This window comes from Orycteropus afer, unplaced genomic scaffold (assembly GCF_000298275.1).
Source record: "Orycteropus afer afer isolate SDZICR_OR568_19922 unplaced genomic scaffold, OryAfe1.0 scaffold00073, whole genome shotgun sequence".
NCBI classification, from domain to species: domain Eukaryota; kingdom Metazoa; phylum Chordata; class Mammalia; order Tubulidentata; family Orycteropodidae; genus Orycteropus; species Orycteropus afer.
This window is the reverse complement of record NW_006921660.1, coordinates 2,384,959-2,402,001: the sequence shown is the minus strand read 5'-3', so window position 1 is coordinate 2,402,001 and position 17,043 is coordinate 2,384,959. Positions and strand designations below refer to the sequence as shown.

General features: G+C 37.1%; 1 protein-coding gene across 1 annotated transcript in view; it reads left to right on the top strand.

Annotated features, from left to right (window-relative positions):
• Positions 1–17,043, top strand: part of TRAPPC11 (trafficking protein particle complex subunit 11) — a 72,497-nt gene that overhangs the window by 38,067 nt on the left and 17,387 nt on the right. The window contains exons 19-25 of the mRNA XM_007940877.2: positions 2,446–2,633; positions 2,740–2,888; positions 3,065–3,186; positions 3,774–3,893; positions 7,577–7,642; positions 7,752–7,908; positions 14,777–14,888. Of these exons, the coding sequence (XP_007939068.1) occupies positions 2,446–2,633; positions 2,740–2,888; positions 3,065–3,186; positions 3,774–3,893; positions 7,577–7,642; positions 7,752–7,908; positions 14,777–14,888 (914 nt within the window). The remainder of the gene's footprint in view (positions 1–2,445; positions 2,634–2,739; positions 2,889–3,064; positions 3,187–3,773; positions 3,894–7,576; positions 7,643–7,751; positions 7,909–14,776; positions 14,889–17,043) is intronic.

Below are 17,043 nucleotides of genomic sequence, written 5' to 3'. Positions count from 1 at the left end.
TAGTATGTTTATTTCAGAAAAAATTCAGATAATATAGAAGTAAAAACTGAAAGTTGCCCACCTGGAACTCCCAAGAGAAACCGTACATAATAGTTTTTTATGTTTCCTTCCAGACATCTTTCTAGAAACATTGTTAGAGTTTTTAAATCTTTCCAATTAAGAACATTGAAAGTATATTACACCTAATATTCTGTACCTGGCATTTTTTGCCACTCGTCGGAAGGAAGTTCGGGCAATCTACTTCCGTAGTGATACTGCCTCAGAAACTCAAGAAGAGGTTGCTATGAGTCGGATCTGACTCGACAGCAGTGAGTTTGTTTTTTTTTAAGCGTATATTAGGAATCATTTCATATGAGTACATAAGAATAACCTCATTTTTTTTTTAATTGTGATTTGAGTGAAAGTTTACAGAGTAAATTTACTTTCCATATAGCAGTTCACACACACGTTGTATCATGACATGGACTACAATTTACCCCAGTGCAACAGCTCCCCTCCTAGTTCCTCCCAATAGTTACCTCTTCCCAGTGTCCATCCCTCTATGCACTCCTGCCCCCTGAACTGTCTCCCTATGCATAAATAGCCCTTCTTTCTCCCATGATTGTTCTCTCCAAGGAATGTATCTACCGCAGGTCAATGTTCAACTCTTATGCCTGTCTTTTGTTTGGCTGGAAGCCACAGGTGTGGTTTCAATTCCAGACCTAAGGGGCAGCTAGGGACCATAGTCTCAGTGGTTCCACCAGGCTCTGTCAGATCAGCAAACGTGGTCCCCTTTGTTTTGAAGAATAACCTCATTTTTAAATGGCCACACAATCAGTTATAGAGTTTTTAATGATATATATTACATATCAGATATTTTTTATAACATAATTAAGACTAACATCTATTTTTTGATCTTTAAACATTGCTGCATTGCATATTTTTAAAGAAAAAATATTTTTAAAAAGTTGATTTATTATAGATCATTGAAATGGCTTTGAGAAATATATGATGAAAATAATATTTGTATTGGGTATAAATTGAGGAGCCAGACTACATGGGTTTAAATTCCAACTCCCCAGTTCACTATCTGGTGACCGTATGTGGTTACTTTACCTCTTTGTATCCCAGGCTATTTACCTGTAAAATAGGGATAGTAATAGTATCTACCTTACAAGGTTTTGTAAGGATTAATTGATATAAATTACTTAGAGTAGTGATTAGCACACAGTATGTACTCATTATGTGCTTGTTTTCCATGACTTGAATGGGAATGGTTGTTATCGTTGTTGTTGTTGTTATATGCCGTCAAGTCGGCCCCAACTCATAGCGACCCCTCCTTGGGTTTCCGAGGCAGTATCACTATGGAAGTAGGATGGGAATGGTTAGCTACTCTATCTAAACTTTGGTTTATTTCTAAGATAGAAATATAAAGTGATTATACCAATATTCAAAGAGCCCTGGTGATGCAGAAGTTAAAATATTCAACCGCTAACCACAAGGTTGGTGGTCTGAACCTACCAGCCATTCCATGGAAGAAACATGAAGCAGTCTGCTTCTGTAAAGAGTACAGCTTTGGAAACCCTATGAGACATTTCTACTCTGTCTTTCTGGGTTACTGTTGAGTCAGAATCAACAGTGCTGTGTTTTTTGGGTTACTAATATTCCCATAACAATTTTCTGTGAATCTGTTAATTTTATTATAAACTAGAGTCTGGAGTTTTTTGCTTATTCCTTTTTTGTACTTAATTACATATTTTATTCTTTACGTGGTACTGCGAGACAGAAATCATAATTAATAATCCTGTTTTAAATCCATTTGTTAATGGATCTAATTGAAGGAGACATTTGTTTAATCAATGAAGCATTTCATTGCTAATACTATAAAAGTTTTTAGGAAAAATATTTATGGAATTAAGAAATGAGTTATGAATCTATTAAGGTCATTAAAAGACATTTATTTCATTAAGCAACCACTATGTCAGGCACTATGCCACATGCAAATCACAACAGTGCTCTATGATATGCATTGTAATCCCTTAGACTGGAAAGGTTATCTCTGTTTTTAAGATGAAGACGTTGATGCCCAGAGTACAGTTAGCTAATGTCACAGAGAATACCAAAATCAAACTCACTGTCATCGACTCATAGTGACCCCCATAGTGTTTTCAAGGCTGTAAATCTTTACAGAAGCAGACTGCCTCATCTTTCTTCTGTCAAGTGGCTGGTGGGTTCAAACCATTGAACTTCTGGTTAGCAGCCAAATGCCTTAACCACTGCACCACCAGCACTCCTTATCATAGCTAATTGACGACCAGAATAAGACTCAGAAAGCAGGTGTTCTTACTTCTGTTACACTGTGCTTCTCTAGATTAACTCTTAACTAGCAATCTAAATTACAGTTTTTTTGAGAAGGAGATAGTGACAAATATGAGATGACATTTCTGATAGGTCTTTTTCTTTTAGATTACTTCAGTGGATCTGATTCTAGGCAATGAGACAGGAAGATGTGTAGTATTAAATTGGCAGGGAGGAGGAGGAGATGCTGCTTCCTCCCAGGAAGCCTTACAGGCATCACGTTCTTTCAAAAGACGGCCTAAGCTACCTGACAACGAGGTTCACTGGGACAGCATCATCATTCAGGCAAGCACTATGTAAGTCTTGCCACGCAAATCATTAACGGTCATCCTTTTAATTCTTTTAAATATTTTGTTTATTTTTTTTAAAAATCAGTTACTTAACGCAGGTTTCTTTTCAAAGGATCATATCCAGAGTTCCAAACATTTCTGTGCATCTGCTACATGAGCCTCCTGCCCTGACTAATGAAATGTATTGCCTGGTTGTGACTGTTGAGTCCCATGAAAAGACCCAAATCAGAGATGTGAAGCTCACTGCTGGTTTAAAACCAGGTAAACATTCTTTAAGTGAGATCAGTTATTAATTCCTATATAACAGGCAGATGTGTAAGTTTATAAGAAGTTTTCTAAAATACGGTTACGATATAATGCTCTTCATAAGGTCATTTGATTGTTATGATAATGTTTGAACTCTTTGTATTTTAAAACACAAATGTTAATGCTTTCAGGACAGGATGCCAATTTAACTCAGAAAACTCATGTGACTCTTCATGGAACAGAACTGTGTGATGAGACTTGCCCTGCTTTACTCACTGACATCCCTGTTGGAGATTTACAACCGGGGCAACAGGTGAACTTGGTCATTATGATTGGAGAGGAAATCAATTACTTCATAGTTTTAAACATATAGTGGTATTTAAACAGTTTCAATGTCCTGGGACTGAAAAAAAAAATAATGAACATTTTACACATTCACATTAAGCAGTTTTTATATAAGGGATTTTAACAACAAATGATCCTAATACGAAGAATTGGTTGCCTGATAGAATAACTATTTTTTGTATCTTTGTGAAATAACCTCTCAGTCAACTTTTATTTCCAAATCAAACACAAAATAATCTTGGGAAGCTGAGAATGATTTAAAAAGAAAAAATTGAGTAGTAATGTCCCCAGTCTTATACAGTGGCAGGAATATACTCAGGGTAGTTTTCCATGGTGCATGTATGATTAGTTATACATACACAACAGCCTATAAAAATAATCTTGGGAAGCTGAGAATGATTTAAAAAATCATTAAAAAAAGCCTATAAAAAATATTCAAAGAATTTAAGCAGTAGGTACAGTAAACTCTTAAAATATGGGAACATTATTCTAGAATACATATCAGGAGGAAATCTCTGTACTATTAATTATATTAAGACTTTTATTTTGTTGCAGCTAGAAAAAATGTTGTATGTTCGTTGTGGAACAGTGGGTTCAAGAATGTTTCTTGTCTATGTTTCTTATCTGATCAATTCAACTGTTGAAGAAAAAGAGATTGTTTGCAAGTGTCACAAGGTATTTTTTTTTTTTTAGCTACTGTTACAAAGCTTCATATACAGAGTGTTCCCTTATTTTGTGTCATTTTCGTTCATCTGTAAAATAAGCAGCTTAGGTGTTTATAATCACTTATAAATTTTAATTAAACATCTGTTGATTTTCTTATCATTTATACTAAGGTTTGTTTAAGCTGGTATTCATTGCTCCAGCATTAGACTGAAATTGGCTGACATGACTTGTTGCATATAGAATCAGCAGGTTTGAGATCTCATGCAAGCCTGTTAGATACTTGAGATTCTAAACCTACCTACTTCTTTATAAAATCACACATTAGATAAAATCTATAAGTTGGCAGCAAATTTTAGAGGAAGATCTCCCTTTTTTGAAATATCTTTTATTATTACACAGAGGCTTAATCTTACATATTTTTATTTTTTTTCTTTTTGGTGAGTGTACATAGAAGGAAGTGAAGACAGGAAAGCTATTACAGTCACAGACCAACAACTCAAAGGCAGCTGCTGTTAACTGTATTTCTTACTGGTATCTCTTCTGTTTATACAGATTTTGTAAATCATATTTTATATACAATTAATCATATTGTATGTAATACTTGTTTTGTTTTCATGACAAATTATGATATTTCAAATCTTCTTAATCCTGGCACAATGTTGTCTCAGGCTCCTTCTTAGGAATTGAATCCCCATCCCAGCAAAGGAGAAGCCCTGGCAGTTTGGAACTTTGTAGTTTGGGTATTGCACAGAGCCTAGCCTTGGGATGTTCATAAGTCATTGAGAGAGAATACTCATCCCAAGAGAACTAGGAGTGTTTCCCATGTGGGAGAGAGAAAGGCAGAGAATTTGCTGTCAAAAAGTTCATGTAGTCTGGGGTAAAGAGCCCTAGATGGTAAATTAGGAGATTAGAGTGCTAATCTCAACACTAATCTTGTAACTTGGGCAAATCAATTAGCTTCTTTTGGCCTCAATTTCCTCATTTCTAAAATGAGAATAATAAAGTTCTTTGCAATTGTAGAGTCCTAAACCTTGAATATCATTTCTCCTAATGACAATGAAATTTATGAGAGACTTGGAATGTACCTTTTTCAAAATAATTATGTGCTGCATAATAACTATCCTGGAATAAAGCTAAACCAAAATGGCGGTATATCTTTAAGCAATTTTCTCTTCTTCTCAAGATATGATATTATTAAGGTACATGCCACTTTTATTCAAGAAGGATATATTTATGTTTCTTTTAGCCAGTTCATTCCCAAGATGTATTTTTAAGGATACTAGGTCTGAGCGATAGAAATAGATGTTACACAAACCAAAAAAACCATACCATTGAGTCTATTCCAACTCATAGTGACTTTACACAGCAGTGTAGGACTGCCCCGTAGGGTTTCCAAGGCTGTAAATCTTTACGGAAGGAGACTGCCTCATCTTTCTCTCACGGAGCAGCTGGTGAGTGTGAACTGCCAACCTTTTGGTTAGCAGCTGAATGCTTTAACCACTGTGCCAACAGAGCTCCAGATGTCATACAAAAAGGAATTGGTCAAATATGCTTGGAAAAAACTGGGTTACAAGATATTAAGTGGGTATTTTTACTGCACGGCTTATTTTACCAAGAAATATTTTCCTCATAGAATATCTTACTGGCCCTGGTGCTGTTTGGAAGGCTACTCATCCCAGTCAAGGAAAGATAGCTAGGGAGCACTCTGACAGCCTTTCTTTTTCAATTTTTCTAGGGATAGCACATTCTAGTTGCATTAGAAAGAAGTTAAATAATTCCACACAACAGGATTCTGTGGGACACTAGGGCTTGCTTCTCTCAAGAAACCCCAGTTGAGAAAAACTGCTAGAGAAATGATGGAGTTTAGACACAAAAAGAGAAACCATCTTACCTAAAAGAGGAAACACTAGCTCTAATATGTGGGAAAGAAATGTTAACATTCCAGTAGTTCAATATAAAGTCTGCTATTACAGTCTTTTAACTAGGAACTGTAACTAATTCTTCACAGTCTTTGAGTCTGCATAAACTGCAGGATACAGAATTGTCTATAATGTTAGAGTTGTAGTTAGGAACTACTTTGTACAGAATTGTCTATAATGTTAGAGTTGTAGTTAGGAGCTACTTTGTACAGGGAAGAGAAGAGACGTATGCAGTATTTAGGAAAGTAGAATGGTTTGCACAGCTTTGGAATAAGGGAGACTAGGGTTTAAATCTACCTATGAACTCTGGGACTTTGCTCTGCCGCTTACTAACTCTGACCTTGTGCAGAATATTAACCTTATCTACAAAATTGGGATAATGGAACCTATTCCAGTAGGTTGTTATGACCTTTAAATGTGTGAACCTATGTAAAACACTTGTTATATAGTAACAAAGCAAGTCCTTAATCTTTCTTAACTTTTGGTAAAATAGTGATAACGCTGACCTTCCCTACTGCCATAGTAGATGGTCAATAAATGTAAATTATTTTCCCTTCACTAGATTTTTACTCATAAGTGAATCTGTGCTGTAGGCCAGGTAGAAATGAAAAGTAGGCCAAATCTTAGCTAATCATTGAGTTACTTATTCATTTCTATAGGTCTTTTATGTGAGAAATTATTGAGGGCCCTAGGTTTTACCATATTCAACCATTGCACACTTTTTTCAACCACTAAAATGAGTATGAGTGCCTTGTATATTCTGCCTATTGTACTTTCAAAAAAGTTAACCTTGGTATTAAGGGAAGAAATAATTTGAAGCATAAAATAATAATAAATATTATTTAGGTACTTTGCTAAATGCTTTATATGCATTATCTCATTTAATCCTCTTAACAACTCTGTGAAGATTATTGAAACTGAGATTTAAAGAGACTGTATGACTTTTCCAAGGTCACATTGCTGTAAATGTGACACACAGTCAGGATTAGAACTAGATCTCTCTGGCATATAGCCTGAGCTATTAATCAGTGTACTATATGGCCTTTGTTAAAGGTTTTGACCAACAAGAGTGGATTATTTGTTTCAGAAAGCTGTAATAATCTCACTGTTTTGTGAACAGGCTATTGTAGAGAAGTGATGTAGCATGCTGGTTAAGAGCACAGACAAGCTCTGGGGTCAGATGAGGTTCTAGTCTGACCATTGCCACTTATTAGCATGTGACTTCCTCATCTTAAAATGGCAGCAAGGATAGTGTCTGCTTCCTTGTGTTATTGTTAATGTTACATAATGTGTATAGTGATTAGAATGGTGTTTGTCATGTTACATTACTATTGTTACTATCTTCATTACTACTATTTTAGTCATCTTGAGGTGAGGCAAAGAACTTGTACAAAAAGACAACCTAGATTCTAGGCTTGGCACCTCTATCTTTGTGGCCTTAGGCAAGTCACTTAATCTTTCTCAACCTTTAGTAAAAGGATGATAATGTCCACCTTGTTTGTTTCTCTAGAATCTGGGATAAATAATGCATAAGAAGCACTTTGTATAATGAACTGTTAAGAAATTACAAAGTAATTTCTTAGAGATAGTAGTTAGGACTCTTAACATAGATTTTTACAAATACCATCTAAGGTAAAGACCCTACCATCTTGCTGTATAAATTGGGATTATTTAATGATTAGTAATAATAAATTTTGTATGCCTTATATTTTTAAAACTTTATTACTAAGATTTAGAAAAGACACTGGATGTACTCTTAAAATTTTCTTACAGGATGAAACTGTAACAATAGAAACGGTCTTCCCATTTGATGTTGCAGTTAAATTTGTTTCTACAAAGGTATGTTCCTAAGAAGTATACTGGAAATTATTTGGGTTATAGAAATTGACAGAAAAAAATGAAATGGACTAAATATAAGTCTGACAGACTTTATCTTCATTTGTGACAGTTTGAGCACCTAGAAAGGGTCTATGCTGACATCCCCTTTCTGTTGATGACAGACATCTTAAGTGCCTCTCCTTGGGCCCTCACTATTGTTCACAGTGAGCTACAGCTTGCTCCTTCCATGACCTCCGTGGATCAGCTAGAGTCCCAGGTGGACAGAGGTGAGAACTGGGATCATTCCCACTTAATTAGCAGGAGAGAGGGGTGTCTGTCTGCATGTGTGTTAAGTTACTAATGTAAGCAAGAGTTCTCTCTTTGCTGAGTGAGAGAACTTGAGACTTTGCTGTCCTCATAAAAGCAAATGCATTTAAATTTTTCATCTGTCCCGAAAATAAGTTTCAGTATCTATTGATAAATAATCAATAAATATTTATCAAATGCTTTACTATAAGGCATTATGCTAAGGTGCTCTAGTGGTGCAGTGGTTAAGGCACTTGACTGCTAACCAAAAGGTCAGTGATTCAAACCCACAAGCTGCTCTACTGAAGAAAGATGAGGCAGTCTGTTTCTGTAAAGATTGACAGCCTTGGAAACTCAAGGGGGGTTGCTGTGAGTCAGAATTGACTCAATGGCACAGTGAGGTTTTTTTTTTAAAAAAAACCTGTAAGGCATCTTGCTAGGCTCCCAAAACACCAAAAAGAACAGGCAGCCTCTGTGCTTCACTTCTATGCATTTTAGGAAAATGCACATAAAAGAGGTATCATTTCCTTTGGAATACTAATATAGTTTAGTTCTTGCATAACATCTTGGCATCTAATCTTTAAGTAAGATCAATAAATAAAAATGATGCATGCTTCTAAGTCTGTTTGTTGTTATTTTTAGTTGCTATCAGGTTGCCTCCAACTCATGACAACTTCATGTGTTGCAAAGAGAACTCCTCCATGGAATTTTCATGTCTATGACCTTCTGGAAGCAGATTGCCAGTCCTTTCTTCTGAGGCACCTCTGGGTGGGTCCAAACCACCAACCTATTTGCTAGTAGTTAAGCGCTTGACCCAGGGATTCCTCCCTAATATTTAAATGCTAAGTATGTTTCGCACTCTATAGTAATAATAATAAACATTTTATGCTCTCAGAATACTTTCATAAGTTGTGGTTTTCACTCTGCAAACTTGATCTTATGTTTCTGATCATCAGTGTCTCTGCTTCTACTTTTCTCTGTCCTCCTCTTCCTTGTATTTTCACTGTGCTAATTTGGAATAATCATGAGGTTTAAAGTCAGTTTGGACTGAATTTAATTCTCAACCCCTACCACTTGATCTTTTGTAGCCTTGAATGGTTTGTTTTTTTCACCTACTTCTCAGGATGGTTTATTTTGTTTCATCACTTCTCATCGTTAAAGGAGATGCTGTTGTTAGGTGCTTCACATTGGTTCCAACTCATAGCAACCCTGTATGTAACAGAACAAAATACTGCCTGGTGCTGTGCCATCCTCACAGTTCTTGCTACATTTGAGTCTGTTGTTGTAGCCCCTGTGTCATTCCATCTCATTGAGGGTCTCCTTTTCACTGATCCTCTACTTTACCAACCATGATGTCCTTCTCCAGGAACTGGTCCCTCCTGATAGCATGTCCAGAGTACTCAAGGTGAAGTCTTGCCATCTTCTCTTCTAAAGAGCATTTTGGATTTACTTCTTCTAAGACAAATCTGTTCATTCTTCTGACGGACCATGGTATGTTCAACATTCTTCACAACACCATACTTCAATAGCATCAATTTTCTGATTCCTTAATCATTCTCCAGTTTTTTTAATGCATATTATGTGATTGAAAATACCATGGGTTGGGTCAGGCACACCTTAGTCCTCAGAGTGACATCTTTGCTTTTTAACACTTTCGGGAGACATTTTGCAGCAGATTTACTTAATGCAATGTGTCATTGGATTTTTTGACTGCTGCTTCAATGAGGGTTGGTTATGGATCCAAGTAAAATGAAATTCTTGGCAACTTCATTCTTTTCTCCATTTATCATGGTGTCACTTTCCGGTTGTGAGGAGTTTTGTTTTCTTTTTGTAGAGGTATAATCCACATTTAAGGCTGTATATAGTCTTTGATCTTCATCAGTAAGTGCTTCAAGTCCTCTTAGCTTTCAACAAGCAAGGTTTTATCATCTGTATGTTGTAGGTGTTAATGAGTCTTCCCCCAATCCTGATGCCATGTTCTTCATATAGTCCATCTTCTTGGATTATTTCTCAACATGTGGTGGTGGTTATTATGTGCCATTGAGTCTTCTACGACTCATAGTGACCCCTCCTTGGGTTTCTGAGGTAGTATCTCTATGGAAGTAGATTGCCCAATCTTCCTTCTAAGGAGTGGCTGGTGGGTTTGAACCACCAACCTTCTGGTTAGCAATCGAGTGCCTTAGGCACTATGCCACCAGAGCTCCCATTTCTCAGCATATAGATTGAAAATATATGGTGACAGGATACAGCCCTGATGCACACCTTTCCTGATTTTAAACCATGTAGTATTGCCTTACTCTGTTCAAATGACTGCCTCTTGCTCTATGAACAGGTTCTTCATGAGCATGATTAAATGTTCTGGAATTCCCATTCTTTGAATGTCCATAATTTGTTATGATCCACATAAACAAATACCTTTACATAATCAAAAAAAATACAGGTAAACATCTTTGTGATATTCTCTGCTTTCAGCCAAGATCCATCTGACATCAATAATTGTTCCACAGCCTCTTCTGAATCCAGCTTGAATTTCTGGCAGTTCTCTGTTGATGTACTGCTACAACCATTTTTTAATTATCTTCAGCATAGTTTTACTTGTATGTGATAGTAATTCAGTAATTTCTGTACTCTGTTGGATCACCTTTCTTTGGAATGGGCATGAATTTACATCCCTTTCAGCCAGTTGGCCAGGTACCTGTCTTCCATATTTCTTGGCATAGGTGAGTGATCACCTCCAGTTTTGCATTCATTTGTTGAAACATCTCATTGGGTATCCTGTCAATTCTTGGAGCCTTTTGCCAATTCAGTAAGTGCATCTTGACTTCTTCCTTCAGTACCACTGGTTCTTGATCATATGCCACCTCTGGAAATGTTTGAACGTTGACTAATTCTTTTACATATAGTGACTCTGTGTATTCCTTCCATCTTCTTTTGATACATTCTGTGTTGTTCCAATATTTTGCCCTTAGAATCCTTCAGTATTGCAACTTGAGGCTTGAATTTTTTTTCTTCAGTTTTTTAAGCTTGAGAAATCCCGAGTGTGTTCCTCCCTTTCAGTTTTCTAACTCCAAATCTCTGCGTATTTCATTATAATACTTTGTCTTCCTCACATGAAGTAATGTCTATGAAATATATTAGCCCAGTGCTCATTTGATAAAGGGATGTAATAAAAGCTGACTATCTGTCCATTGTTTGCTGATTCCTTCTCTTGCCCTTTAAATGTTGGTCATTTTCAGTATCCTGACTTTGGTCCCTCTTTTCATTCTCTGTTTTCAGCTGCCTCATAACCTTACCATTAGTTGCCATTGAGTTGACTCTGACTCTTGCTGACCCCCATGCATGTCAGAGTAGAACTGCAGTCCATAGGGTTTTTAATGGCTGATTTTTCAGAAGTAGATTATCAGGCCTTTCTTCTGAGGTGGCTTTGGGTAGACTTGAACCCCAGCCTTTTGGTTAGCAGCCTAGCATATTAACCATTTGCACCACCTAGACACCCTCATAACCTTATACTGCATTTCCTTCTCCAATCAGAGAAGTCATTGTGTGCCTCATCTAATCTAGAAACTGCAGACAAAAATTAAATTCCTTCTTCAGACCTACACCAAATTCTTGCTATAAACATCTCTTGAATCCAGCTTCTTGTCTCCATACTGTCTGCTGTCCTCATCATTTCTTACCTGGCTTATAAAGGAGCATCTTAGCTGATTTCCTTCTTGCCAGCGTTCTCTTCTCCCCTAGTGTGTCTTTCATATTGCTGCTAGTTTGATTCCTCAAATAAACTCATCAGAACTTGTCGTTCTTTTAAAAACTTCCATGTTATACATGACGTTTCTCAGTCAGGCTCGAGTTTACCCTCCCCTTCTCTCCTTCACCAGTCTGTCTGCTTCCCTGTACTTGTTTCCAGACTTTGTTGTTGTTGTTGTTGTTGTTTGCCGTTGAGTCGGACCCGACTCATAGCGACCCCTCCTTGGGTTTCCGAGGCAGTATCACTACGGAAGTAGATTGCCCCATCTTCCTTCCAAGGAGTGGCTGGTGGATTTGAACCGCCAGCCTTCTGGTTAGCAGTCAAGTGCCGTAGCCACTATGCTACCAGAGCTCCCAGACTTTAGCCAAACTAAACGTCTTAGACCAATCACTGCTCCCATCTGCTTTTGAATATGTTATTACTTTTGTCTTAAATACTCTCTTCTTTTTCAACCTGTTGAATTGTTGCTTGTTCTTTAGGGTTTACGTAAGCTTCAATTTCTTGATCCTCCTAAGCAGGGCTAAGTACTCCTCCTTCTTAGTTCCATAGTATTTTGTACATACTTTTTCTTTTATAACACTTATCATATTGTAATTATATATAGATCTGGCTCCCCTATAAAAAACACTACATAATCCTTAAAGCCAGAACTGTTTTGTTCATATTGGTATTGCCAGCATTGTGTTGTTTTTGTTGTTGTTAGCTACCGTTGAGTCATCTCTCACTCATGGTGACCCCATGTGTTACAGAATAGAATTGTTCCAAAGGGCTTTTTTGACTATAATCTTAATGGGAGCAGATTGCCAAGCCTTTTCTTCTATGGTACCACTAAGTAGATTTGAACCGCCAGCCTTTACATTAACAGTTGAGCCCAAACCATTTAGGGACTTGCCAGCATCATAGTAGTTCATTAATAAATGTTTATTAAATTAATGAGTGTACTCTGATTTGAATATCCAGGAATATAATACACTATATAATTTGTGTTTAGCACATTAAAATTACAAATTTTGTATATCGTAAATTTGACCCTAATGTTAATTTTTCATTAACATCATGGTCTTTTTGGTTAACTTCCCATACATAGGGAGAATTTTAGATAATTTTAATATGAATGCCCAAAAAAAAACTCCAAACCAAACTCACTGCCGTCGAATCTGTTCTGACTCATAGCAACCCCTCCTTGAGTTTCCGAGGTGGTATCTCTACGGAGTAGATTGCCCAGTCTTCCTTCCAAGGAGTGGCTGGTAGATTTGAACCACCAGCCATCTGGTTAGCAGTCGTGGTAGTTAAGGTTGTTGTCAACTTGGCTGGGCCTGGTTGAGTGGCTGGGCAGCTGGATGTAGTTATTCCCCATGATGAGACTGGCAATCAGTTTCATGGTGGAATCTGCTACAAGCAGCTGAATAGCTGCTTTAAGGATGTGGTCTGCTTCTTGTATATAAGGAGAAGCTTTGGGATTGGTCTCTAGACTTTTGGTGCACCTGAACGCTGCATGTAGCCAAATTGTTGTTCAACAGCCTGCCATGTCCTGCTGATCTTGGGACTTCATCTGGACTTGAATTAGTGGCCTGCCATGTTGTTTGGTAACATTGGGACTGTGCCTTTTTACTTCTCAACCTTGGACTTGTCAGTCTCAGCAGCCAGCAACTTTCTAAGTGAAGAAAAGCCTCCAACTTCAGGGGGCCAGGAGCAGGAGGCAGAGCTAAAGTCCACGGTTAAGGGGCTTATACCCAGCCCCTAGCGCCTGGCACTTTGAACTCAGACTTAAAGCCTCCAGACTGTAAGAGAATAAACTCCTGTTTGTTCAAGCCATTCCACCTGTGGTATATTCTTGTCAGAATGGCACTAGGTAACCAAAACAGCAGTCAAATGCCTTAGGCACTATGCCACCAGAGGAATGGCTCAGGTTTTTAAAAAAGCTGTCTTAAGTGCTTTAAATTGATAAAAAATAAATGAAACCACTGCTGTTGAGTCAATTCTGGCTTACAGGGACTCTACAGAACATAGTAGAACTGTCCCATAGGGTTTCCAAGGCTGTAAATCTGTGTGGAAATAGACTGCTTCATCTTCCGTGGAACAATTGATGGGTTTAAACCGCCAACCTTTCGGTTGTTCCACCAGAGTGCCTTCCTTCAAGTACGTTTCACCTGTTGGGCTACAATGTCACTTAACAATTACTTAAAAGTAATTAATTAGAGGAAAAATTGAGCTACCTCTTGCCCCTTTTACTGCTGATATCAGACCACCATTAATCTGTTACAGCCTTTCACTGGAAAACCATGAGAACAATTACCAGATGTTGAGAGAGCGTGTTGTTATTGTCATTTCAAAGTTTCATTCACAGATCTGCTAAGATTGGCATGAGATAGACATGATTGATTACTTACTTGTATTTAAAGGAGTGACATTGCAGGCAGTGCAGTGCTGAGAAGGAATGCTTGGTTTGGATGAGCAGTTACCTTGTCATCAGAGAATTTACTGGAAAATTGGCAAAAGGAAAACATTCTTGCGCAAGAAGCCACATTAGGCAGTAATGAGACGATATATGGTATATTCCAGTTGAATAGTATCAATAGTATGTATTTATTCAAAAGAGACCTTAAGGAATAACCAAAGTTTTCTCTTTTTTTCCTACCCTGAAGTATTTCTAATGAGAGAAAGAAAAGTAATCAGCATTTGGTCTTGTTCTGTTTCCAGACTTCTTCCTTTCCTTATTTCCAGTAAGAACTTACCACAGACATACAGTTGCCTCATCTGGTTATCTGAGTTCTCTGGACAGAGAACTCAGAGAAGCTAGTTTGATTTATCAGTTTAAACACGTCCTAGTTTTGTGACCCTGACAAAGTCACTTAACCTCTCTGAGCTTTAGTTTCCAGCCTCTAGAAATAATATATATGCAGCCAGTGACACAAAACAAAATGTACATGTTGTTGAATAGAAAACTAGTTTGCTCTGTAAACTTTTAAACTTTCACTCAAGCTACAATAAAAAAAATTATATATAAAATGAAAAGGCATTCTTTTTCTGTTATGTTGCTTGGATATGAAACTCCTTTGGTAGATGGAACTATGCAAAAGGATAATGAAGACTCTTTCTTGTAGTTGTCTTACAGACTGGAGAGGGTGCTAGTGAATGCTTTTGTCTTCAGTGTCCTTCAGTTGGAAATGTTGAAGGTGGTGTTGCAACTGGGCGTTACATTATCTCCTGGAAGAGGTAAAAATGATGTCAATCCTACCTTTTCTTTAGTTTCTTTGCTATTCTAATACTTCAGTTGTTTGCCATTATCATTACATAGTTGAGAGCTTCTCTCATTCTGGGAACAGAATAGAAGTATCTTTATTCTGCTCAGTGGATATACTGAACCATTTGTCCAAAAGTACAATTAAATATGTGTTTTTCAAATTTGTGACCTATAACCAAAACTCCAAACTCCCTGCCATCCAGTCAGATCCGAATCATAATGACCCTTCCTTGGGTTTCCAAGGCGGTATCTCTATGGAAGTAGATTGTCCAGTCTTCCTTCCGAGGAGTGGCTGGTGGGTTTGAACTATCAGCTTTCTGGTTAGCAGTCAAATGCCTTAGGCACTGCACCACCAGAACTCCTTGTGACCTACAAGCAGATGAAATTTTAGCAAAACTAAATCTAAAGAGTAAGTTTCTACATTAGTAGAGAAAAAGTGTCCTTATTTCAGTCAGTCATGTTGTTATTTAGAAAACCCAAAGAATTCAAAAACTTCTTAGAATAAAAGTTCAGCAGGATTGCTGGATCTAAAATCAATATTATAAAAAGCAATTGCATTTTTATCTGTCAGTAATAAACGTCTAGACAGTGTACTTTTAATATAGATATCATATACATAGCAACAAAAGTATATATAAGGTATCTAGGAATATATTAATAGAAAAGTGCATCAAGCTTATGGAGAAAAATTTTTAAATTTCAGAATATTAAAAGAAGACCTAAATGAATGATAAATTTATAGATAAATTTATCTATAGATTCAATGCAATTGCCATCAAAATCGCAACAGTTGTTTTGTTTTGTTTGTTTGAGAATTTGATACTCTGATTCTAAAATGTATATGGAAAGGCAAAAAGAAATAGTCAAGACACTCCCAAGAGAAGAACTCTGCAAGGGTATTTGTTCTTCCAGATTCCCAGACTGATTACAGTGCTGTGGTAGTAAGTACCGGCATGGTTGTTGTTCGGTGCCTTCAAGTTGGCTCTGAATCACAGTGACCCCATGTACAATAGAACGAAACATTGCCAGCCTCACAATCCTTGCTATACCAGAGCCCATCGTGGCAGCTGTGTTAGTCCATCTCATTGAGGACCTTCTCCTTTTTCGTTGACCCTCCACCTTACCAAGCATGATTTCCTTCTCCAGGGAATGGCCCCTTCTGACAACATGACCAAAGTAGGTGAGACGAAGTCTGGCCATTCTCACTTCCAAGGACCAATCTGGCTGTATTTCTTCCAGGACAGATTTGTTTGTTCTTTTGGCAGTCCATGGTACTTTGAGTATTAATCGCCAATACCACAATTCAAAAGCATCAACTCTTCTTCAGTCTTCCTTATTCATTGTCCAGCTCTCACATGCATGGGAATATGTAAATAAATCATTAGAATAGAAGAGAGAGTCTAGAAATACATTCATGGCTCTGCACAGATATGGAACAGCATTTTACAGAGGTAGTATGGCAGATCAGGAAAAAGATGAACTGTTTTATAATTGATGCTGAACAATTGACTATCCATTTGGAAAAGGAAAATTGATCTCTAGTTTGTACACTGTATATAAAGGTTGATTCCAGAAATGTTAGATTGAAGATATGCTGAAGGTCAATTGTGTTACTATTAGTAGAAAATGTAAGAGAATTAGTTTATGACTTTGGAGTATCAATATTTATATCAGTAACCATTGGGAATTTCATGAAGCAAAACAAAAATAGTACCAGTGACTTGTTGGGTGCCATTGAGTTAGCTCTGACTCATAGCAGCCTTTCATATAACAGAACGAAATGTCATTACCCAGCCCTGAGGCATCCTCACAATTATTGCTGTTTAAGCCCACTGTTGCAGCCCCTCTGTCAATCCAACCAGCCTCTAAAATTGATGAATTAGATTTCTTAAAATTAAATAGTTTATTTCATTTAAAAGCACCATAAAAATGGTAAAAAAAAATTTAAAAAAACACAAGCTGGGAAAAGGTATTTATAACATATAACTGACAAAGGATTAGTATTCATATCAAGAACTTCTACAGTAATGACAAGTCACCTAACAGAAAGTTGAGCAAAATACTTGAATAAGTAGCTTAAGTTAGCAGAGGAAGCCGGGTGGCCAATAAACATGGAGAGAAGCTTAA